The sequence below is a fragment of the Acinonyx jubatus genome, chromosome D4 (assembly GCF_027475565.1).
Source record: "Acinonyx jubatus isolate Ajub_Pintada_27869175 chromosome D4, VMU_Ajub_asm_v1.0, whole genome shotgun sequence".
Taxonomy (NCBI): domain Eukaryota; kingdom Metazoa; phylum Chordata; class Mammalia; order Carnivora; family Felidae; genus Acinonyx; species Acinonyx jubatus.
Window position 1 is genome coordinate 464353 of NC_069391.1, and position 23570 is coordinate 487922.

Below are 23570 nucleotides of genomic sequence, written 5' to 3' on the forward strand. Positions count from 1 at the left end.
TGTTGGTACGTTACCTTCACTCATGCATGTGGGGGTACCCATGGGTTAGTGGGCTCAGTGGCATTCGGTGGTTTTCTGCCTTTTACCTGTTCTAAGCCTTTTGAGATGTCTCTCCAGTTTCCGGAGAACACCCTCAGCAGTTGGGTGTTGACCTGCCACCATCAGTTGTACCCTTGCCTGTTGTGAGTGATTTTAACTCTAAGAAAATAATTAAGGTATTAATTCAGCTGGAAACGCAATACTTGCTTCCTGCCTCTGTTAATTACACCCATGAATCAGACGTCCCAGGGAGCAACTTCCAGGCCAATCAAGCCTGTGGAAGTCTTGCTTTCCAGCAGAATGTATCCTTTGATTTGCCCAGGGGAGTGACCCAGGCTTCCCACAGCTTGTTATTGTTGAAGCAGAGACTTAGTGAGCCCCAATCTGCACAAAGTGGCCCCTGACCTTAGGGAAGTCCCCACCTGCCAGGACCCTGGGGTGGGCCCTGACCCAGAATGGATCCCACATATTCTTCGGGTTTCTAGATACGATGTTGTCCGGGCAAAATTACTGTGTGTGTGTGGCTTCATCCCACACTGGACTTGATGGGATGATGAGAGAAGAGATGGTCCTTGTCTAGTTTCCTCCCATTTGGGCCATCAGCATCCAGGGTTATTGTTTCCCAGCTAGCAGGCCTTTCCTGAAAATGTGACTTTGGGCCAGAAGGAAGGGTTCTTGGAGGGTGACCAGGGCCAAGTTTGAACAAGTTCAAAAAGGAATTTCCTGGGTGAAGCTGAGAAGTTCCTGTATTAAATAAGCACCCGCTTTTCTTTCTCTTTTAATCCAGTGGAAAAACACATCAAAATGCTATTATTTATGCCAGTAACAACCGAATTTGGTCCTTAGAACTTTTTGTTTGGGCCAGCACACTCACTTAGGTTTTATGAAATTCAATCTAAGTCCTCCTAGTGAGAATAAGCCCTGGGTTGAAGGGCCACGCCCAGGCCGAGCTTCCTGATTGCTCTTAACTCATCTTTGTTTTTTCTGTCCTCTGCTTTGGAGCTTATTCCACCTCTAATTCCTGAAGGTCAAGTAGGGCACAGCCTAACCCTCGGGACAGGCGACAGTGGAGGCTGTGTTGCCCAGCTGGCCTGGGCTGGGCTGAGCCACCTGTCAGGGGATGACTCTGCTCTGTTTCCTGAGTGCAGGATGGCACCGAGGTGGCGGTCAAGGAGGTTCTGGCTGGAGACAGCGTCCACAGTCTCCTCAGCATCCTGGATGTCATCACTGTGAGTCTCCTGGGTCTACCCGGAAGTCACCTGGACAGCATGTCCCTCACTGCCGAGTCCAGTTCTCCCCAGTGGCGAGGGGCTGGCCTAGGACGGGAGGGACCCCTAGCAGGTCAAGGGTGTGTGGGAGAGCAGCTTTAACTGTGTGTTGAAGGAGAGCTGGGCATTTGCTCACGGGTTTTGGCTGTCTCTTAAATGATTATTGTTATATACACGTGGTCTGAGATGCAAAAGGCACAAATGTTGTGAGTGAAAGCACTTCCTCTCACCCTTTAGGCCCCAAGGCCCCTTCCTAGGAGGGCCCTCCCATGGATCTTCTGTGGTAACGGGTGTCTCTCTGTTGTTCCCAATCTCCTGCTGTTGACTGGTTTTGTGTGCACACCACTCCATGTGTTTGAGGATCAATTTGCAAGACAAATCCCTAGCAGAGACTTCCCAGGTGTGAGAGTGCACCCCCCACACGCCTGAGCCACGGCCCTGCGGGAGGACACCTGTGTCCTCACCCCACCAGCTAGGGAGCCATCTCATGTTTGATCTTTGCCAGTCCAGTCAATTAAAAGATAACATTTCATGTTATCTTGGGATTTTTAAACTTTTTATCATGGTACACTTGAAACATATTCAAAAGTAGACAGAATCGTAAAATTAATCGTGTGTGCATCACCAGCTTCAAAAAGTCTCAGCTCAGCATGACTATTCCCATCTCATTAGCTAGAATTTAACATTTAATTTTCTTTTTCTCATGAGTAAAGTCTTCATACAATGAAGCAAATCTTAGGTGTCTGCTACCTGAGCTTAGATAATGCACACACCTGTGTAGCTCAAAAGGTGGCATGTGATTGTCACCTTACCTTCGAAGTTATGCTTTCTGCTTTCACTTTTAGCTATGCATTGAGGCAGCTTATACCTCAGTTTCCCCAGAAACTGCACAGAGGAGTCTCTAGAGCAGTTCAGCAGACCTTGGCAAGGATGCATCCGTGTGGGGCCAGGAACCTATGTACTTGTGTGACACTGACATGGTGGGCGGAGCCCTTGGTGGGTGTCCTCTGATCCAATTCTTGAGTTCTTGTGCACAAGGGGGTGATAAACTCCAGAGACTTTGAGGGTGCCCATTGTTTTCACCCATCCCTGTTAGGCTGGCACAGACATGTTTTGAGCTGTGGTGGGGCCTGGGGTGGAGGCATGGATAGGACTCCGACGTCTTGCTCTGGCCCCAGGACCTGGTGTGCCTTCACAAGATGCTTGGCCAGGGCTGAGAGGGACACTACCTCTGAGCAAGGCAGACCTGCCTTGGAAGGCCAGCTGGGGGCAGCCTCAGCCTGGAGCCTTGTGCTGGGAGAGGCTACCCAGACGTGCAGGACAGGCCCCATATGGCTGTGTAGGGCTCTGGCTGGTGTGTTGGAATCTGTAAGGTGCACAGTTTTCTTTCTGTAAAGGATGTGAAATGAGCAGAAATGATTCCAAGGAGAAGAGCTGACTCCCAGAACTCACTTAGAGCATTTGAGAACCACATGCCCAGAGTTCCCGATGTACAGGGCTTGGTTAGGAGGTCGGGACTAGCCCGCTCCCCCATTGTGGGCAAACTTCCAGTTACACTCAGCTCCCTCCAGAGACTGCTGGGCCCACCCTGGTAACACAGACATTGCTAACATGTGAGGACTTACAAGGGTTGAGGGGCTCCCCCTGAAACCAGGGACCCGGACCAGCCAAGTTCCTGACCATTCAACCCTGGCGGTGTAGATGTGGTGTACGTGTGGGCCGCTGATACTCATCCGTGGCAGGGCGGGGGGAAGGGAGGCATGCAAGTGGTGCAGCCACTGTGGAAACAGCATGGTAGTTTCTTGAAAGTTAAAGATGCATAGACCGCATGGCCCAGAAGTTCCACTCCTGGATATTTAGCAAGAGAAATGAAAACTGTTTGCACAAAATCCGGTGCGTGAACATTTATAACAGCTTATTTATAATTGCCCCAAACTGGAAACAGGCCCAGTGCCCTTCAGCTGCTGGGTGGTAAGGACACTGTGAAGCATCCATAAAATAACCCCGTTCTCAGCCATGAAGAGTGCCACTGCTGGTGTGTGAACAGCATGGCGGGCCTCCAGCTGCTGTCTCTGTGAGAGGAGCCAGACCTGTGTGGTTCCATTTATGTGACCTTTTGACAAAGGCAAAGCCATCAGGACAGAGAAAATCCCAGGGGTTGCCAGGAAGCAACAGTGGAAGGATAGGCTGGTGCCAGCAGAGGGTGGCATCCTCGCCAGAAAACGGGTTTCTCTGTAGTGCCAGCCGGCTCCTCTGAGGTGGTTGGTGCTTGGAGCCCGCTGGCCATCTGTTTCCCGTGCAGGGCAAGGCTCCTCAGGGCCCTCGTGGGTGTCCCGTGTGGGGCAAGGTGCTGGCATCTCGCCCCTTCTGGAGACAGGGTGCTGGGAGCGGCCTGACCTCGCTGTCCTTGCAGGGCCACACTGCTCCATACAAAACCGTGTCCGCCCGCGCAGCCGTCCCTTCCACCGTCCTCCGGCTCCCAGCAGTGGCTTTTCAAGGAGTTTTTGAGAAGTATCCTGAAACCCTGGTGAGGGTAGTGCAGGTGGGTTGCTTTTGCAGTCCCCCTTTCTGGCCTGGGAGCCACTGCACGCACATGAAGGCGCATCCCGAGTGGGTGTAGAAAGGATTAAGGTGGCTTTTTGGAAGTTTTGTAATACATATTTTACAATAAAAGTTAACATTCATGACCTCACAGAGGTCCTCGGAACTCCTCCCAGCCCCCAAGAGGGTTCTTTTTTTTATTATTAAACTTGTTTTGAAGTAATCTTAAAGATTTACCAAAAACTTGCACACATGATGCAGAGAGTCCTTACGTCCCTAGCGTCAATATCTTAGGTGGCCGTTGGGGGGTTGTCAGAACCTCGGGTTCATGCCTGGGAGGGTGGTGAGGGGCGCGGGGGTCTGAGGAGGCGCCGGGCTTGGCACAGCTGGCTGTCCCCTCACAGATCATCATGGTGCGGCTGCAGAGGGTCACCTTTCTGGCTCTGCACAACTACCTGGGCCTGACCACAGAGCTCTTCAACCCTGTAAGTGCAGCCTCGCCTCCCTCCCCCCCCACCCCATCCTTGTGGCCAGGACCCTGGGCTTTGAAAGGTTTACTCCTCTGCCTTAAAGCAGATGCTGGTAGATGAGTCGGGGGCTTGAGTGTCCCAAGAGTTCCTGCCGAGAACCCTGCCCACCCATGGGGTTTGGGGGATGGGACTCCTGCTCTGATACCCCTCCCAGAACAGCCTGCAGTTTGGCCTGAATGTGGCCCCTTTGGTCACCTCATTTCCCCTTTCCTGTTGCTCACTTGGCGCACACAGCTGAGCTGCCTGCCCACCCGGCGGAGGGGGCCACCTCCTGCACCCTGGGGTCCCTCCCGCCATGGGGTTGAGCTGATGGCTGTGAGAAGGGTCAGCTCACTCCACCCGGAGCTGCTGTGAGCAGATGAGACCCTCCGAGGCCCTGGTTGGAGGGAGCTGGATGCTGACCTCTAATTATTGGGGTCAGTGTTACACTTGGGTGTTATCTCTAGTTTTGATGGGCATTAGGTTTTATCATCTTCTTTTACTGGTATTTTAGGACATATCCTTTTTTTTTTTAACTTAAGATTTTAAAAAAAATGTTTATTAGAGAGTGTGCACGCACACACGTGAGTGGGAGAGGGGGTGGGGGTGGACAGAGGATCTGAAGCAGGCTCTGCATTGAGAGCAGAGAACCCGATGCGGGGGCTCAAACTCATGAACCTTGAAATCATGACCACCCAGGTGCCCCAACCTTTTGTTTTCTACATTACTGTCCGTCTTTTTTTAAAACAAATTTTTAATGTTAATTTTTTGAGAGAGAGTGTAAGCAGGGGAGGGGCAGAGAGAGACGGAGACACAGAGTCCAAAGCAGGCTCTAGGCTCTGAGCTGTCGGCACAGGGCCCGATGCGGGGCTCGAACTCACGAACTGTGAGATCATGACCTGAGCCGAGATCAAGAGTCGGATGTTTGACTGAGCCATCCAGGTGCCCCAATATTACTTTCCATCTTAATGAAGGGCATTAAGGTTTCTGACAGTGTGGACCACCATTTAAACTTGACGGAGTTGCCAGGATAAAGCAGGCTGGGCCTTTGTTGCCGTAAGCACACAGCTAGTCTCTCCACTGGTCACCACTCTTCTCATCCCCCTAAGTGTGGCTGCGGAGAGTACTAGCCCAGGGTACTGCTGGAGCACCTGCTTCTTTCTCACGCCCCAGGAGAGCCAGGCCATCCCCCTGGTGTCTGTGGCCAGCGTGGCTGCTGGCAAGGCCAAGAGGCAGGTGTGCTGTGGCTCTGAGGATCGTCTTGAGAGGCCCCTCCGGCCGCAGGAGTCCTGCGATCCAGGTACTGGCCCTGGCCTGGCCTCCAGCCTGTGTCGGGCCTCCTTTCCTCCCCTCACCCCGTCTCTGTGGGAGGACTTGGCTCCAGGAGACAGCTGTTCGGGGAGCAGATTCCAAACTTCATGTCTCTCTAGCCCTTGAGAGGGGCCTACATCTGGGGCAAGAGACTGTCCATTGAAGCATCTTGGCTGGGGGTCACCTCCAGGGTGACAGTATAACGTGCAGCCATGCTAACAGATGTGGGACAGGTCATCAGCTCGTGTGTAAACAAATGGCTAACAAACTAGTAAAATCAAGCTGTGCTGCGCGGGGTCCTTCCTGGAAGGTGGCTTTGTATAAACTCACCTGAGGGTCTGGTGGAACACCGAAGGGTGCCAGGTTCATGCCAGTGCGCTTGGAGGGCCACCTGGACTAAAACGGTCCCTGGGAAGGGCCAGGCACGTGTAGGTGGTGAGGGTGTGGTCAGAGGCCCTTGAGACGTGATTTGTGCACTGCTGTGGGAACAGAGGCCTTGCTTCCCACCCATCTCCTCCCGGCAGATCGAGGGGGCAGCCGTGCAGCAGCCCCTGGGCCTCTGCTGAAGAGGAGCCAGTCCTTCCCGCTGCCTTCTGTTCACGAAGAGATCCTGGATGAGCTCGGCAAGGCCCAGGCAGGTGACCAGGCCCCTTTTGCTCCACCAGGTAAGGCATTGGGTACCCTGACCTTGGAGCGTTGATGGGTGGGCAAGCCCTCAGGCCCAGAGAACCCTGTGCACACACTCAGCCTTGATTTGATGCGGTGGTGATTGTCTTGGTGCCCCAGGCATCCTGTGGGCTCCTGTCCACACTGCGCCACTTCTGTGCTCCCCGTGTTCTCACCCCCGAGGCTGTGCCCGGCCACTGCAGGAGCATCTGCTCCAGCACCATCCTTTCTTCCCTGTGCACACCATCAGGCTGCATCCCCTGCTGAAATAGACTTCCTAGGCCCTCTGGCCCCTCAGCTGCCACTGGATCTGCTTCCACGCAAGCAGAGCTCTCCAGGAGCTGTCCATGCCAGCTCGTCCCCAGTCTGTCTCTGCTGTGCTTTCTCAGCAGCTCTCTGCCCCTCTCTGGGGCACCTTCCCCACAGGGACTTGGCCTCTGTGTGGATAGGCTCCCAGCGCATCCTGGCAGTTGGGCCAGGGATTCTCTCATCCCGTCCGGCAGCCTTCACAAACTAGCTGGTTCCTTACCACCTTCTAATTTTGCTCTTATGTTCATTAGAAAGTTTGTTTCGTTTTTATGTGCATTTTGTGAGTTGCCGGCAGGTTTCATCATCTGGTGTATTTGAGAGCTATCTGGGTACCCCTTTAAGAATTGTCTGTTTATATTCTCTGCTCATTTTCTGCAGGGTTTCCTGAGTCTGCCTTGTTGATTTGCATTAATTCTGTATATGCTCTGGATAGAGACCTTCCACCATTTGTAATTGTTCAGATGTCTTTTGTCCGTGTCCGTCTGTTACAACGCCCAGCCTTGTGGACCATTGTGGAGCAGGAATCCTTGATGTTCATTTATTGAAAAGCAGCCGTTGCACACCTTGTGATTTGTGTTTGGGGCCTTCCTTATTCTTTGCTCATTCACTGGGTTGTAAGTGCATTTGTCTAGATCCTTTTCTGCTAGCTCTGTGGTTTTCCCTTCCCTGAGGTCTCATTCATTTGCACTTCCTACTTGTATGTGTTTGAAGTAAGAAATTAGGTCTTTTTTACTTTGTATGCTGATAATTTACACAGCGCCATTAAGATCTTTCATTTACCTGTTGCTTTTTTTTCCCTTTGGTGCCATGTTCATTTGGTATCAAGTTTCTGACTCTACGTGGAATTTTTTGTTTGTTTAGTAATAGATTTTTGGAGATATGATTCACATACCATTAAGTCCACCCTTTTTAAAAAAAATGTTTATTATTCTTTTTTTTGAGACAGAGTGGGGAGGGTTTGGAGTGGGGGAAGAATCCCAAGCAGGCTCCATGCTCAGCACAAAGCCCAATGAGGAGCTCGAACTCACAACCGACTTCCAGATCATGACCTAAGCCAATATCAAGGGTCAGATGCTTAACTGACTAAGCCATCCAGGTGCCCTGAGTTCACCCTTTTATTTATGTATTTATTTACTTAGGGGCCCCTGGGTAGCTCAGTTGGTTGGGCATCTGACTTCGGCTCAGGTCATGATCTCGTGGTTCACAAGTTTGAGCCCCATATCGGGCCCTGTGCTGACAGCTCAGAGCCTGGAGCCTGCTTCTTGGATTCTGTGTCTCCCTTTCTCTCTGCCCTTCCCCTGTTTATTCTCTGTCTCCCTCCCTCCCTCAATCTCTCTCTCTCTCTCTCAAAAATAAATAAAACATTAAAAAATTTTTATTTATTTACTTAATTTCTTTATTTTTTAAAGCTTATTTATTTGAGGGAGAGAGAGAGAGAGAGAGCACAAGCAGGGGAGGGGCAGAGAGAGGGAGAGAGAATCCCAAGCAGACTCTGCACTGTCAGCGTGGAGCCCAATGCGGGGCTCAAACTCATGAACTGTGAGATCATGACCTGAGCTGAAATCAAGAGCCGGACGATTAACCAGCTGGCACCCCCCAAGTTCACCCTTTTAAAGTGTACAACTTATTAGTATATTCACAAAATTTTACATCCATCACTACTGTCTGTTCCCAGAACATTTTGTCAGACAGTGGAAATGCCGTGTCCTCATCAGCCGTCACCCCCTGCATCAGCCCCGGGCAACCACTGATCTGCTTTCTGTCTCTTGGGTTTGCCTGTTCTGGATATTTCATTACTAGGATCTACTTTTTAGGTATCTTTTGTGTTTTTAGGTATTCCTTTGTGTTCTATTTGCCTGTTTCTTCATGGATACCAAGGTGTTCTCAATTTTCATTAACTGCTTATGGTTGTATAATATGAATACAGAAGGTGTAAATCATAAATGGACAGCTTATGATTTTTCATAAACTGAACTCACTTGTGAGGCCGGCACCCAGGTACAAAAAGCAGGTGCCACGGTTACCAGTGGTGAAGTTAGGCTGCTGCTCCCTGCCCTTCTGAGTCCCAGCAGTCAGGCTGCTTCTCAGCTTTTGTCTGACATCCATGCGTGTTGTGTGGAGCAAGACGCACCTGTTCTCGCTGATGGATAGAGATTTATTGTGTGAATACACTGCATGTGTGTCTGTTGAACACACACGTATGTGTTCCTGTTGAAACCGCTGGCTCATAAAGTGCACACGATTGACTCGGAAGCACTGCCCACGCTTTTCTGAGTGTCGGTCCCAGTTCGTGCTTCCACTACCCTCCCAAGGCTGTGCTGTCCAGTGTGGAGCCTCCGTCCCCTCAGGTGCTCTTGGCCTTGGGTGTCTGTGCTGCCGACAGGTCGCACCATCTTCCGGGAAACCTCCTGCTCTTGCACCGTCCTGTCGTCTTCACCTGACCCCCTGGGCCACAGTGGGTCTCTCTGTGGCTGCACCTCCAGCCTCCTGATGACTCTTGAGCCCCAGCACTTTCCATTTCCATGGGGAGTGGGCTGCCATTGTCTTTTGTCCATTTTCCTCTTAGGGTGTCATTTGTCTAATTGCTGATTAATAGGACTTCTTTAGATAGTCTCTGTTAGATATAGGTATTGAAAATATTTTGTGCTCTTTTCACCCTCTTAATGGTGTCTTTTAATGAATAGAAGTTTTTAAATTTCACAGAGTCCAATTTATCAATTTTTTTCTTTTGTGATTATTATTTGTGTCCTATTTAGGAAATCTGCCTGTAAGATTTAACATTTTACCATTCACATTTATCCTTCTAGGATTGGTTCTTTTGTCTAAAGTGAGCGGGGGTCATGATACACTTTTTTTCCAGCTATTCAGCTGACCTGCTGTATTTTTTAAAAATGTGTTTAGCAAATTTTTTCAAAAGAAGCTTAAGTGCTAGATAACTGAAAATAATAGCAGTCCACAAATAATAAAGTTTGACTCTGAATTATCTAGTTCCATTAACATGTCTGGTTAACATCCATGCAGGTCCCAATACCTTTCCTCTGGTCCAGAAAAATAATGCCCTCTTAGAGGACATGTGTCTGCAAAGATCAGAGACACTGATCAGAATCTTAAGTTTTGTCAGCTGTCTTGTATATAGTATATAATACGTGATGTGTATAAACTAGGAGAATAGCATCCTACAGAAATGTGTAACCTTTGATATATGCGTGTATCCGTTACGGGGAGTATGGTTGGGTTTTATTTGTAAAATAGATATTGGTATCACAATACCTTGGCTTAATAATAAAACAATAATATGTTAATATATAAAATGTTAATATGTTGTTAAATAATAACATAACAGTATTACAGTAAGTACTATAAATACACAGTATCTCAGACTGAGCAAAAATAGTTATGATTAAAAGTTGGTTGTGGGGGTACCTGGCTGGCTCAGTCAGTGGAGCGTGTGACTCTTAATCTCGGGGTCATAAGTTTGAGCCCACGTTGGGTATACAGATGACTTAAAAATAAAATCTTAAAAATAAAAAAAATTTTTTCTTCTAATGTTTAGTTTTGAGAGAGAGCACAAGTGGGGTAGGGGCAGGGAGACAGTCACAGAATCCAGAGCAGGCTCTGAGCTGTCAGCACAAAGCCTGATGCAGGGCTTGAACTCATGAGCTGTGAGATCATGACCTGAGCTGAAATCGGGCACTTAACCAACTGAGCCACCTAGGCGCCGCCCCCAATTTTTTTTAATTTAAAAAACAAAATAAAAGTTGGTTGTGGGTCACAGGAGAGCATGAAAGCACAGTGACTTTGTGCTCCAGTGGTTTTATCTACCAGGGTCTGTATTCGTCAGGCTTCAAGGAGAGCTCAGCCAGCCTTCGGTGAGTGCATATGGACCCACATGCCCAGGCTGGTCCTTAGTGTCCTCAGTCTTCCCTCCATTTGTAGGGGGCACAGCAGGTGCAACCTCAGACCTGAGGATGGCATGTGACCGTGCCAGGGTCCTTCTCCATGCAGAAGAACGCCTTGGGAGCTCTGTGGCCAGCAAGGTGGGTGGGGACCCTCTTTCCCCTCTCTGGCTTTGGTGCTGTAGTGGCTTTGGCTGTAGTGTGTCCTGCGGGGACCCTTCCCCTGCCACACCCCTCTGATCACGCTGCCTCTGTTCTTCTCAAGTCCAAGAAGAACGTGATTGTTGCAGACACTCCCTCTGCGGTCTTCCACTACTCAGAGACTAACTTAGATGAGACTGTCTCCAGCAGGAAGACAGATGCTATCTTCAGAGCCGCCAAGAAGGACCTGCTCACCCTGATGAAACTGGACGTAAGTGGCTACCCTCCTGCCCTGTCTCTGGCTTGGGTGAGCATGGAAACATGTGCAGTCTCTGGTGGGACAGGTGGGTGATGACTCCTGCACATTGTCCTAAAGACCCACGCCTTTGGGGCAGTGTGTCCCAGGATGGAGTTATTGTGCTGGTGGCTTCGCAGACCCTCTCCCTGGCACTTTCTCAGTACATCCTTGCCCTCCTCCGCGGGCTGTGAGTCCTGTGTGCTCTGCAAACTTTGGATGCCATCTAAGGGTTAAAGAGTTGTGAATACCTTGTATACAGAAGAGAGTGGGTGCCCATGGAGCCACCACATAAGGGACCAAACTACTGGTCCCGAAACCAGCTGTGTGCCCTCAGTGGCTGCAACCCCCTGCTCCCCGGGAAGACCACTGCCTTGCGCCTGTGTGTGGACTTGATGTGCGTGACTCCTCCTGTGTGTCCTCTGGGCCTACTGACACTTGCTCAGCTTTGTGCCTGTGACTTGCCCACACGATTGTCAGTCCTGGAGGCCCCACCACTGCTGTCTCTGGCTCGGGCCAGCATGGGAATGTGCTCTGCATATCTATCTCTCATATCACAGCACATCCGTGCTGTGGAGGGACACACACTCATGTGTCTGTATCCCAGGGGGTATATATCACCACTTGCCCAGATCAGTGGCAAGGGCTCCTGTGACCCTGCATGCATGACAGCAGTCGGGATTTTCAGACTTTTCCATTTCAGACAAATAAGGCACAATGAACATGGCTTTTAATTTTTCTTATTTTATTATTTTTTAAGATTTTATTTTTGGGGTCACCCGGGAGGTTTGGTCGGTTAAGCATCCAGCTTTTGATCTCAGCTCAGATCTTGATCTTAGGGTTGTGAGTTCAAGCCCCATGTTGGGCTCCACACTGAGCATGGAACCTACTTAAAAGAAAAATGCTTATTCTGTATCTATTGATATGACCATGTGGTTTTTTTTTTTTTTTTTTTTGTCTGTTGACGGGATGAATTACATTGAACTGATTTTTTATTTTTATTTTTAAAAAAACTGTTTTTTAATGTTTATTTTATTTTTGAAGGAGAGAGAGACAGGGTGTGAGTGGGGGAGAGAGAGACACACACACACACACACACGCGCGCGCGCACACACACACACACACACACACACAGAATCCGAAGCAGGCTCCAGGCTCTGAGCTGTCAGCACAGAGCCCAACATGGGGCTCGAACTCACAAACCGCGAGATCATGACCTGAGCCACAGTTGGACGCGCAACCGACTGAGCCACCCAGGCGCCCCCCATTAATTGATTTTTCAAGTGTTGGACCAGCCTTGCATACCTGGGGCAGATCCCACTTGTTTGTTGCATATAATTCTTATGTTGTTGGATTTGATTTGCTAATGCTTTGTTGAGAAATTTTGCATCTGTGTTCATGAGAGATACAGGTCTATAGTTTTATTGTATTGTCTTTGTCTGGTTTTGGTGTTTGGGAAATGCTGGCTTCATAGAATAAGCTAAGAATTCCCTCTGCTTCAATTTTCTGAAAGAGATTGTAGAGAATTAGTGTAATTTCTTCCTTAAATATCTGGCAGAATCTACCAGTGAACCCATCTGGGCCTGGTGCATTCTGTTTTGGAAAGTTATTAATTGCTGACTCAATTTCTTAATAGATATAGGCTTATTCAGGTAGTCCCTTGTGTGAATTTTGGTGGATTGTGTCTTTCAAGGAATAGGCTCATTTCATCTAGGTTATTAAATTGTTGAACATAGATTGTTCATAGTATTCCTATATTATCCTTTTACTTTGCTGGTTATCTGTAGTGATGTCCCTTCTTTCATTTCTGATAGTAATAATTTGTGTTCTCTTTCTTTTTTTTCTTAGTCGGCTATAGGCTTATCAATTTTGTTGATTTTTTCAAAGAATTGGCTTTTGATTTTATTGATTCTCCCTATTGATTTCCTGTTCTCAATTTTATTGATTTCTGCTCTAATTTTTTATTAAAACAAATTTTTTTTAACATTTATTTATTTTTGAGAGACAGAGAGAGGCAGAGTATGAGCAGGGGAAGGGCAGAGAGAGAGGGAGACACAGAATTTGAAGCAGGCTCCAGGCTCCGAGCTGTCAGCACAGAGCCCAATGCGGGGCTCAGACCCACACACCGTGAGGTCATGGTCTAGCCGAAGTCAGATGCTTAACTGAGCCACCCAGGCGCCCCTGCTCTAATTTTTATTATTTCTTTTCTTCTGCCTACTTCTAATTTACCTTTTTCCCCTTATTTTATTTTATTATTATATTTTTAATGTTTATTTATTTTTGAGAGAGAGACAGAGTGTGAGCAGGGGAGGGGCAGAGAGAGAGACACACACACACAGAATCTAAAGCAGGCTCCAGGCTCCAAGCTGTCAGCACAGAGTCCAGTGCAGAACTCAGACTCATGGATCACAAGATCATGACCTGAGCGGAAGTTGCCACCCAGGAGCCCCTCCCCTAATTTTATAAGGTGGAAGCTTAGATTATTGATATTGGATCTTTTCTGATTTATGCAATCAGTGCTATAAGTTTCTATCTAAATGCTGCTTTTGCTGGATCCCACAAAGTTTGAGTTGTGTTTTCATTTTCATTTAGTTAAAAATTTGTTTAAAATTTCTCTTGAGGGTGCCTGCATGCCTCAGCTGGTTGAGCATCCAACTTCAGCTCAGGTCATGATCTCACAGTTCGTGAGTTCAAGTCCCACATTGGGCTCTGTGCTGACAGCTTGGAGCCTGGAGCCTGCTTTGGATTCTGTGTCTTCCTCGCTCTCTGCTGCTCTTCTGCTTTCTCTCTGTCTCTTTCAAAAATAAATAAACATTAAAAACAATTTTTTAAATAAAATTTCTCTTGAGATTTCTTATTTAACCCATGTGTTGTTTAGAAATGTGTTGTTTAGGGGCATTTGGGTAGCTCAGGTCATGATTTCATGGTCGGGCTCCATGCTGACCGTGGAGCCTGCTTAAGGCTCTCTTCTGTCCCTCTCCCTCAGCCCCTCCCCTGCTCTTGCCCGTGAGCACACACTCTCAAAAAAAAAGAGGTGTGTTGTGTAATTTCCAAGTATTTTTGGCTCTTCCAGTTATCTTTCTGTTACGATTTCTCACTTAATTCTGTTGTGCTCTGAGAGCAGACTTTGTATCATTTATATTTCCTTAAATTTATGAAGATGTGGTTTATCCCCAAGGCATAGGCTATCTTCGTGAATGTTCCATGTGGGAAGACTGTATTCTGCTTTTTTGTATGAAGTAATATAGATGATAAATTATGCCCAGTTGTTGGATGATTCTGTTGAGCTCAGCCGCGTCTTTACGGGTTTTCTGCTAGCTGGGTCTGCATTTCTGACAGAGAGTGCTGAGTCTCCATCTATAATAGTGGATTTGTCTGTTTCTCCTGCGGTTCTGTTTGTGTCTCATGCACTTTAACGTTCTGTTGTTAGGTGCACACCTCATGTATAGGGTTGGTACACCTTCAAGAATTGACCCCTTTAGAGGCACCAGGGTGGCTCAGTTGGTTAAAGCAGATTGATTTTGCCTCAGGTCATGATCTCACAGTTTCGTGATTTCAAGCCCCACATTGGGCTCTGTGCTGACAGTGCAGAGTCTGCATGGGGTTCTCTCTCTCCCTCTCTCTCTCTGCCTCTCCCCATCTCTTGCTGTCTCTGTTTCTCTCAAAATAAATAAATAAACTTAAAAAAAATTGACCCCTTTATCATTGAGAAATGTCCATCATTATCCCTGGTAATCTTCCTTCTGAGAAGTCTGCTTCATCCTCTGAAATCAATATAGCTTGATTCTGCTTTGTTTTGTTTTCTCTATTCATCTACTTTTAATCCATGTGTGTCTTTACATTTAAAGTGGTTTTTTTTTTAAGTTTATTTATTTTTGACACAGAGAGAGAGCGAGCATGAGCTAAGGAGGGGCAGAGAGAGAGAGAGAGAGAGAGAGAGACAGAATCTGAAGCAGGCTCCAGGCTCTGAGCTGTCAGCACAGAGCCCGATGTGGGTCTCAAACTCACGAACCGTGAGACCATGACCTGGGCCAAAGTCAAATGCTTAACCAACTGAGCCACCCAGGTGCCCCTAAAGTGGATTTCTTGTAAACAACATATAGTTGGGTCTTGTTTTTGTAGTTAGTCTGACAACCTGTGTCTTTTTTTTTTCTGCCTTCCCCCTAGTTTATTTTTTAAAATTAATTAGTTAATTTTTAATTTACATCAAAGTTAGTTAGCTTATAGTGCAATAATGATTTCGGGGGTAGATACCAGTGATTCATCCCCTACGTATAACTCCCAGTGCTCATGCCAACAGGTGTTTTCCTTAATGCCCCTTACCCATTTAGCCCATCTGCCCACCCACAACCCCTCCCACAACCCTCAGTTTGTTCTCTGTATTTAAGAGTATCTTATGTTTTGTCCCCCCTCCTTATTTTTATTTTTGCTTCCTTTCCTTTATGTTCATCTGTTTTGTATCTCAAATTCCTCATCTGAGTGAAGTCATATGATATTTGTCTTTTCTGACTGGCTCATTTCACTTAGCATAATACTCTCTAGTTCCATCCACGTAGCTGCAAATGGCAAGCTTTCGTTCTTTTTGATTGCCGAGTAATACTCCATCGTGTATATATACCACATCTTTATCCATTCATCTGTCAATGGACATTTGGGCTCTTCCCATACTTTGGCTACTGTCGATAGCACTTCTATAAACATAGGAGTGCATGTGCCCCTTCGAAACAGCACACCTGTATCCCTTGGATAAATACCTAGTAGGGCAATTTCTGGGTCATAGGATAGTTCTATTTTTAGTTGTTTTTAAAAAAAAAATTTTTTTTTAATGTTTTGTTTATTTTTGAGACAGAGAGAGACAGAGCATGAACCGGGAAGGGGCAGAGAGAGAGGGAGACACAGAATCCGAAGCAGGCTCCAGGCTCTGAGCTGTCAGCACAGAGCCCAATGCGGGACTCGAACTCACAAACCGCGAGATCATGACCTGAGCCAAAGTCGGACACTTAACCAACTGAGCCATCCAGGCGCCCCTATTTTTAGTTTTTTGAGGAACCTCCAGACTGTTTTCCAGAGTGGCTGCACCAGCTTGCGTTGCCACCAACAGTGCAAAAGAGAGCCTCTTTCTGTGCATCCTCGCCAACACCTGTTGTTGCCTGAGTTGTTAATGTGAGCCATTCTGACAGGTGTGAGGTGGTATCTCCTTGTGGTTTTGAGGTGTATTTCCCTGATGATGATGATGTCGAGCATTTTTTCATGTGTCGGTTGACCATCTGGATGTCTTCTTTGGAGAAGTAACTATTCATGTCTTTTGCCCATTTCTTCACTGGATTATTTGTTTTTTGGGTGTTGAGTTTGATAAGTTCTTTACAGATTTTGGATACTAACCCTTTATCTGATATATCATTTACAAATATCTTCTCCCATTCCGTCAGTTGCCTTTTAGTTTTGCTGATTGTTTCCTTCGCTGTGCAAAAGCATTTTATTTTGATGAGGTCCCAATAGTTCCTTTCTGCTTTTGTTTCCCTTGTCTCCGGAGATGTGTCGAGTAAGAAGTCGCCACGGCCGAGGTCAAAGAGGTTTTTGCCTACCTTCTCCTCTAGATTTTGATGGCTTCCTGTCTTAATTTTAGGCCTTTCATCCATTTTGAGTTTATTTTTGTGTATGGTGTAAGAAAGTGGTCCAGGTTCATTTTTCTGCATGTTGCTGTCCAGTTTTCCCAGCACCACTTGCTGAGGAGATTGTCTTTATTCCATTGGATGTTCTTTCCTGCTTTGTCAAAGATTAGTCAGCCATACGTTTGTGGGTCCATTTATGGGTTCTGCATTCTGTTCCAGTGTCTGAGTGTCTGTTTTTGTGCCAACAACCTTCGTCTTTTAATTGGTGCATTCAGACCGTTGATGTGTAAATGATTACTGATAGAGTTGGGTTATTACCTACCACATTGTTTACTGTTTCCTATTTGTTGCCCTCATTTTTCTTGTTTTTTGCTTTTTGTGATTATTATGCGTTTTGTATCATCTGTTTTTCCTCCTTTTTTGGCTTACCTGTTTTATATTTCTTTTTTACTTTTTTAGTGGTTGCCCTAAACTTGCAGTATATATTTGCATTTAACCCTAGTCTACTTTCAAATTACCCTGACATCATAAGAAATATATATACTGGTCTCTGGCCCCGGCTTCTGACAGCTTCTGAGTTCTCCTTTTAAACACGATACTGCCTTGTAGAGTGTGAGAGCTTAGAACCAGGTAACCCTAACTAGCCACCACTTGGAGCATCATGGCATGCATAACCAGGTACGTAGTTGCTATTGCTGTTACCATTTTGAAGAGATTTACCTGTTAGATCAATTAAGAATAAGAACTATGAGGGGCGCCTGGGTGGCTCAGTCGGTTAAGCGTCCGACTTCAACTCAGGTCACGATCTCGCGGTCTGTGAGTTCGAGCCCCGCGTCAGGCTCTGGGCTGATGGCTCAGAGCCTGGAGCCTGCTTCTGATTCTGTGTCTCCCTCTCTCTCTGCCCCTCCCCCATTCATGCTCTGTCTCTTTCTGTCTCAAAAATAAATAAACGTTAAAAAAAAAATTAAAAAAAAAAAAAGAATAAGAACTATGAGGCTCAGTCCGTGGAGCATGCACCTCTTAATCTTAGGGTCGTAAGCTCGAGCCCCGTGCTAGGTATAGAGATTACCTAAAAATAAAATCTTGGGGCCCCTGGGTGGCTCAGTCGGTTAAGCGTCCGACTTCGGCTCAGGTCATGATCTCGTGGCTCGTGAGTTCGAGCTCTGCATCTGGCTGTGCGCTGACAGCTCAGAGCCTGGAGCTTGCTTTGGATTCTGTCTCCCTGTCTCTCTGCCCCTCCCCTGCTCATGCTCTGTCTCTCTCTGTCTCAAAAGTAAATAAACATTAAATAATTTTTTTTTAAATCTTAAAAAAAAAAGAATAAGAACAATAAAAGTTTTTCTTTTCCCTTCACTTACGTGTCTTCTCCAGTGCTCTTTTCATCATGTCAATCCGAGGTTCTGACCTGTATCGTTTTCCTTCTCTCTGAAGAACTTCTTTCAACATGTCTACAGGCAGGTCTGCTGGCAACAGAGTCCCCCTTGTGCGCGTCAGGCAGCATCTTCATCACCCCCTCATGTCTGAAGGGCAATTCCAGTGGGTGCAGAATTCCAGGTTTTCTCTGTTTTTTTCTCTCAACACTTTCAATATTTGACTTACTTTTGTCTTGCTCATGTTCATTTCCGAGAAGTTAGATGTAATTCTTTGTTCCTCCGTAGCTCAGGTGTTTCTTCTCTCCAGCTTCTTTTTTTTTTTTTTCCTCCAAGTTTGTTTGTTTATGTATTTTGAGAGAGAGACAGGGTGAGCGAACTGGAGACAGAGAGAGAGGGAGAGAGAGAGAATCCCAATCCCTGACACGGGGCTCAAACCCACAAACTGTGAGATCGTGACCTGACCTGAAACCAAGAGTTGGACACTAAACTGACTGAGACCCCCAGGCACCTCTTCCCTCCGACTGCTTTCAGGACCCTCGTTTGTCTTGGACCTTCTGCGCTTTGAAATGATCTGTATGCCTGGGTGTGGTGTTCTCTGACTTCCTGGTCTGTGGTTTGGTGTCTGGCATTCATTTGGGGGAATTCTCAGTCATTATTGTTTCAGTTATTTCTTTTGTGTCTTTCTCTCTTCCTCCTCCTCCTCCTAGCCTTCCCTTCACCTGTGTGTCACACCTTTGTCGTTGTCTCACAGCCCTTGGGGATCCTGTTCTGTGTTCACAGTTTTGCTTGTTTGCTTGAGTTTCACTTTTGGAGTTTCTGTTGCTGTGTCCTTAAGTGTCAAGATTCTTTGCTCAGTGAGTCCAGTCTGCTAATGAGCCCATCAGAGGGCTCCTTTCTGCCATACTGTCTTTATCTCCAGCTTTTCTCTTTGGTTCTGGAGATTTCTCCCTCTGTGCTTACACTGCCCGTGTGTTCTCGCGTGCCGCCTACTTGATCCACAGAGCCCTTAGTGTATATTAACCGCAGTTGTTTAAAATTCTACTCTGATAATTCCAACACCTCTGCCAGGTCTGAGTCTGGTTCTGATGCTGCTCTGTCTCTTCAGACTGTGTTTTTGCCTTTGCGTTGTGCCTCGTGGTTTTTTCTTGACGGCTGGATGTGATGTCCCGCGTCAGAGGAGCTGCAGTTTCCCTCTGCTCCCCTGGCAGATCCAGGAGGTGCAGCTGGGCTGGTTTTCTCCCTTCTCAGCCCCATAGCTGCTGCCACTGCAGCCCAGCCTGGCGGGGTGTGGGACCTGGGCTCTAATCTGTGGCTTCCTGCCTGGCTTCAGGGGGCACAGCAACCCCCCCACCCCCTGCCCCAGGCCTGCTTTCTAGGCTTCTGAGAAAGCACAGGGGGTCAAGGCCTGCCACAGTGCACCTGCACCTTCTCTGCGCAGGCTCCAGGGAGCCTCTGGCTGGAAGAGGGGAAGGGGGTGTCTTCCTCACTTGGGAAGTCAGCACAAGGCCTAGCAAGGCCACCCTGACTCCGCACCCCAGCATCTCATTCATACCAGAGAGTAGCTGTGCTGCCACCTGACCTTACAGTAACCCTGTGCACCTTTGAAAAGATTGATGGTTTTCAGTTGCTGCTTTTAATAACTTTTATTATATTAAAGGTATAATTAATGATAAAAGAGAAGGAACTCTTGTCAGTAGTTCTTGAGTGATATAGGGAGGGGTGGGGAGGGGAAGGGAGGGGAGGGCCATGGGTCCCGTGTGGTCTGTGTTCAGTGGGGCCTGTGCCTCTGCGTTGGAGTCTCCCAGTGCGTCTCAGGGTCACCCCAACCCTTTAGGGAACACAAGATGGCTGACGTGGGCTGGGGCTGGGCACTCCCCTTCCTCTGGCCAGCTAAGCCCTGATGAAGCCCCAGCAGGTCAGGCTGTGCTGAAGCAGTTTCCCCTGCGGGCAGGCCTGTGAAGAGCACATAAGCCTCTGGAGTATTTTACAATATCCTGTCCCTCCCGCTACTGGAGGCCTAAAGGCATTTAGGGCACTCTTCTCGGGTATTTCCTATGAGAGCCCAGCTGGGCTCCTGGAGGTCAAGTTCACAAGGCAAGGGGGCTCTATGTCTGAAGTCCTGTGCCGATGGTACCAGTGTGATGCGGGTGGCTGTGCAGGGTCCGCCTTGGCAGCCGTCCTCAGACAGTGTCCGTGCTCTCTTGTGTTGGTACTTGCATTCCTATTTTCAGGACACCTCGCTCTTGGATGGCCGGGTGACGCTTCTCCATGTTCCGGGAGGCACGGTGGTGTCGAGGCAGGGAGACCAGGTGAGCAAAAGGCCATGGTCGGAGGGAGTGGCCACCAGGGCTGCCCAGTGCTGTAGCCAGTGCTGGATAGGATGCAGGGTCTGTTGTCACCATTCCTGAGGGCGCTCTTCCCCTGGGACTTGTGGAGGTGTCTGCAGCCATGTTGTGAATCACTGAGCCCGCCCTGTTTGTGGGGGTGGGTGCGTGTGCACACTCATAGATGCACACGTGCTTGCATATGTGTGAGGGTCATTACTGAGCTCCTAGGTGCAGAGGACATGCTTTTGTTTTCTCAATTCCTAAGTCCAAATACAGATGAAAAATACATTTTTCTAAATAAATGAACCTAATTTCTGATTCTGAAAGCCTTGTTGTGCTGGGCAGGCAGGGATCATCTCCATGGCATCTGCCCTCCTGGGAGCTCGTCTCTCTTGCTGCTGGGTGGTCTGGGTGGCCCTCTTTGTAGGAGTTGGGTCTTCTGTGGCCCCTGCACCGGCATGCCGGAAGGTGTTTTGTTTAGTGTGCTCTTAGAGCAGCTTTGGTGAAACAGGTGTTTTTTGCTGGGAGAGCAGACCGAGCATGGGCCCTCCACCCTTGTGCCCGTGTACCTGCTGGAGCGTCACTACACGGGCCCAGGTGACCACAGCCGGCTGAAGACCCAGGGGCAGGACTTGGGGGACAGAGCTCCTAGGCAGCACGAGCCTGTGCCCAGGAACAGTGACATGAGACAGCACAGGCAGAGGAGAAGCGTGCAGTTCCTGGGCCGCCCCCTGGCCCTGCCGCGCAGAGCCCCCATGGTGCTGCTGCGCTGACTGCCTGGACCCAGGGGTCTCCAGCCCATACCCCTTGTTTGGTTAGGACGTGAACATCCTCTTTGTGGTCTCGGGGCTGCTGCATGTGTACCAGCGGAAGATCGACAGTGAGGAGGACACCTGCCTATTCGTGGTGCGCCCAGGGGAGATGGTGGGCCAGCTGGCAGTGCTCACGGGAGAGCCCCTCATCTTCACCATCAAGGCCAACAGGGACTGCAGCTTTCTCTCCATCTCCAAGGCCCACTTCTACGAGTGAGTCCCCTCTGGGCCTCGACCTGCCACGTGAGGCCAGGCCGGCCTGGGTGGCTCCTGTGCGGGTGGCTGTTGTGGGGCCCACGTCAGGCACCTCTCGGGGCCCTGCCTCTAGCCCTACTCACACCCAAGGAGACAGGAGTTCCAGGGAGAAAGGTGAGGTCAGTGGGGTGAAGTAGCAGGAAGGGCTTGTTACCCTGTGGGGTGGTCACCATGCTCCCTGCCTCTGGAGGCCCGGAGAGCTTCGGGTCCTCTTCAGGAAGACAGTCCAGATCATCCATAAGCCTGGACCTAGACCCTTGTCCACCCCGTCCAGCCTCTCCCGGCCCAGAGGTGTCCTCAGCCTGCTGAGGGAGCCTGATCGTCACCCCTGTGTGTGTGTGTGTGTGTTGTGGGCTCACGGTGTGTGTCATAGGCAGCTCCCGCCCTGCACACATCGTCCGACTCATGTCCTGAGAGAGCTCATCTAACCCTGGGCCTTTATGTACTAAATTCACGGCTCCCACCAAACTCCCCTCCTGGCCCCTGTGTCGGCCTGATGTGCTGACCACCCCCTGCAGTGCCTCAGGGGCTTCCTCAGTCATTGTCCGAAACCGAACTGCCGATTTCCCCCCAGTTTTCTCCTGCTCCCATTTTTCTCTTCTCTGTAACTTGTGACTCTATCTGCCGCTTGCTCGGGCAGCGTTTTGGAGTTGCCCCAGCCTGCCGCCCCTGAGCTAACCGTGCCCTTGCTGCTCCTTCTAGAAGCCTTCACAGTATAGGGGACACCCTGCTGCTGCCCTCGTCCCCAGCAGCTGGTTCACACACGGCGACCAGGGAATTGGGTCTGTTGTGTTCCTGCCGGCCAGAGCCTGCCAATTACTCTGTCACGCCCAGAATTGACCCAGAGCGTTCCCAAGGTCCTGCGTGGCCGCTGCCCTCTGACCTCTCAGCCTCACCCTCACTCTTGTGCCCCCACTCAGCCCTTTTTCCACACCCACTCTGGTCTTCATGGCACATTGCATCCCACTGCTGGGGTGAGACGTCAAATGAGGCCTGTACTCGGAGCACATCTGTGGGGGCGATGGCAGCTGGCAGGGGCCTCCACAGACTCTCCCAAAGCTGCTGGCGGCTGCGGGGCGTGCGCAGACCACATCGGAGCAGGTGGCTGAGTGGTTGCTGAGCTTTGTCCTAGCCCTGGGCCTGTGTCCCTGTCACCTGCTACGTGGCATCACCATTTGATAAGTGTGGGTACAGGTCCCGCCAGCTCCAAGTGCTGTGGCCTGGAGGGAAGGGGGTAGCACCGGAAGGGTTGGCTGTAGGCCTTGCTGGAGCAGGAGTGACTCTGGGCGGGCTTGGCAGAATCATGCGGAAGCAGCCAACGGTGGTCCTGGGCGTGGCGCACACCGTCGTCAAGCGGGTGTCGTCCTTCGTGCGGCAGATCGACTTCGCGCTGGACTGGATGGAGGTGGAGGCCGGGCGCGCAGTGTACAGGTGGGGCCCGTAGGCATGCAAGTCTGTCACCTGCAGTGTCTCCACTGGGAAGACCAACTCCTCTGGCTCTGCTCCCTGAGGTCCCCACACCCATGTGCTTCCTGGCCCTCCTCCCACGGTGTGCGTGTGCACACACTCAGACACGCACACACACACACTTTTTCATGGGCATCTTTCCCTATCAACGTATGCAAATGCAGGCTCTCCTTTAAGATGGCCCAGCAGATGGGAGGTTAGCACAGCCTGTGTGAAGGTGCTCGTGTGCTGAGCGTCTGGCCTCTTAGCTCCACGTCGCAGCAGCAGCTGTGTCCAGAGTTTCACACAGACACGGGCTGTTGCTATCTGGTTTTTATGGTATTGAAAATTAAAATCAACAACATTTAAAATACTTATGTATTTTTTGATGTATTTATTGAAGTTTATTTGAGAGGGAGAACGTGAGCAGGGAAGAGGCAGAGAGAGAGAGAAAGACAGAATCCCAAGCAGACTCCACACCGTCAGCGCAGAGCCTGACACAGGGGCTTGAACTCGCCAACGGTACTGCCAGACCATGACCTGAGCCGAAATCAAGAGTCAGATGCTTAACCAACTGAGCTGCCCAAGCGCCCCGAGTGATTATTTGCTTAAAAATCACAATAAGCCCTTTATATGTTAGCGTATGTATTTTTTGATGGAAAATAACTATTTTCCCAACCAAAAAAAATTTAGTGAGATTATATTTTTTTAATTGGTTTATTTGCCACCTCAAATGGTAGAGGGCTTCCCGACCTTGCCCCATCTGCTCC

General features: G+C 49.0%; 1 protein-coding gene across 7 annotated transcripts in view; it reads left to right on the top strand.

The window, feature by feature from the left end:
* Positions 1-23570, top strand: part of PNPLA7 (patatin like phospholipase domain containing 7) — a 63581-nt gene that overhangs the window by 6561 nt on the left and 33450 nt on the right. For 6 of the 7 annotated variants that reach the window (XR_008290787.1, XM_053204288.1, XM_053204286.1 and 3 more), the window contains 10 exons: positions 1188-1268; positions 3721-3849; positions 4235-4333; positions 5531-5657; positions 6193-6333; positions 10580-10680; positions 10805-10951; positions 20192-20269; positions 21107-21312; positions 22654-22785. Coding sequence is in view for 6 of the 7 variants with exons in the window: in XM_053204288.1 (XP_053060263.1) it covers positions 1188-1268; positions 3721-3849; positions 4235-4333; positions 5531-5657; positions 6193-6333; positions 10580-10680; positions 10805-10951; positions 20192-20269; positions 21107-21312; positions 22654-22785 (1241 nt within the window). In the remaining variant the exon portion in view is untranslated. The remainder of the gene's footprint in view (positions 1-1187; positions 1269-3720; positions 3850-4234; positions 4334-5530; positions 5658-6192; positions 6334-10579; positions 10681-10804; positions 10952-20191; positions 20270-21106; positions 21313-22653; positions 22786-23570) is intronic. The other variant, XM_027050966.2, reaches the window with a different exon arrangement.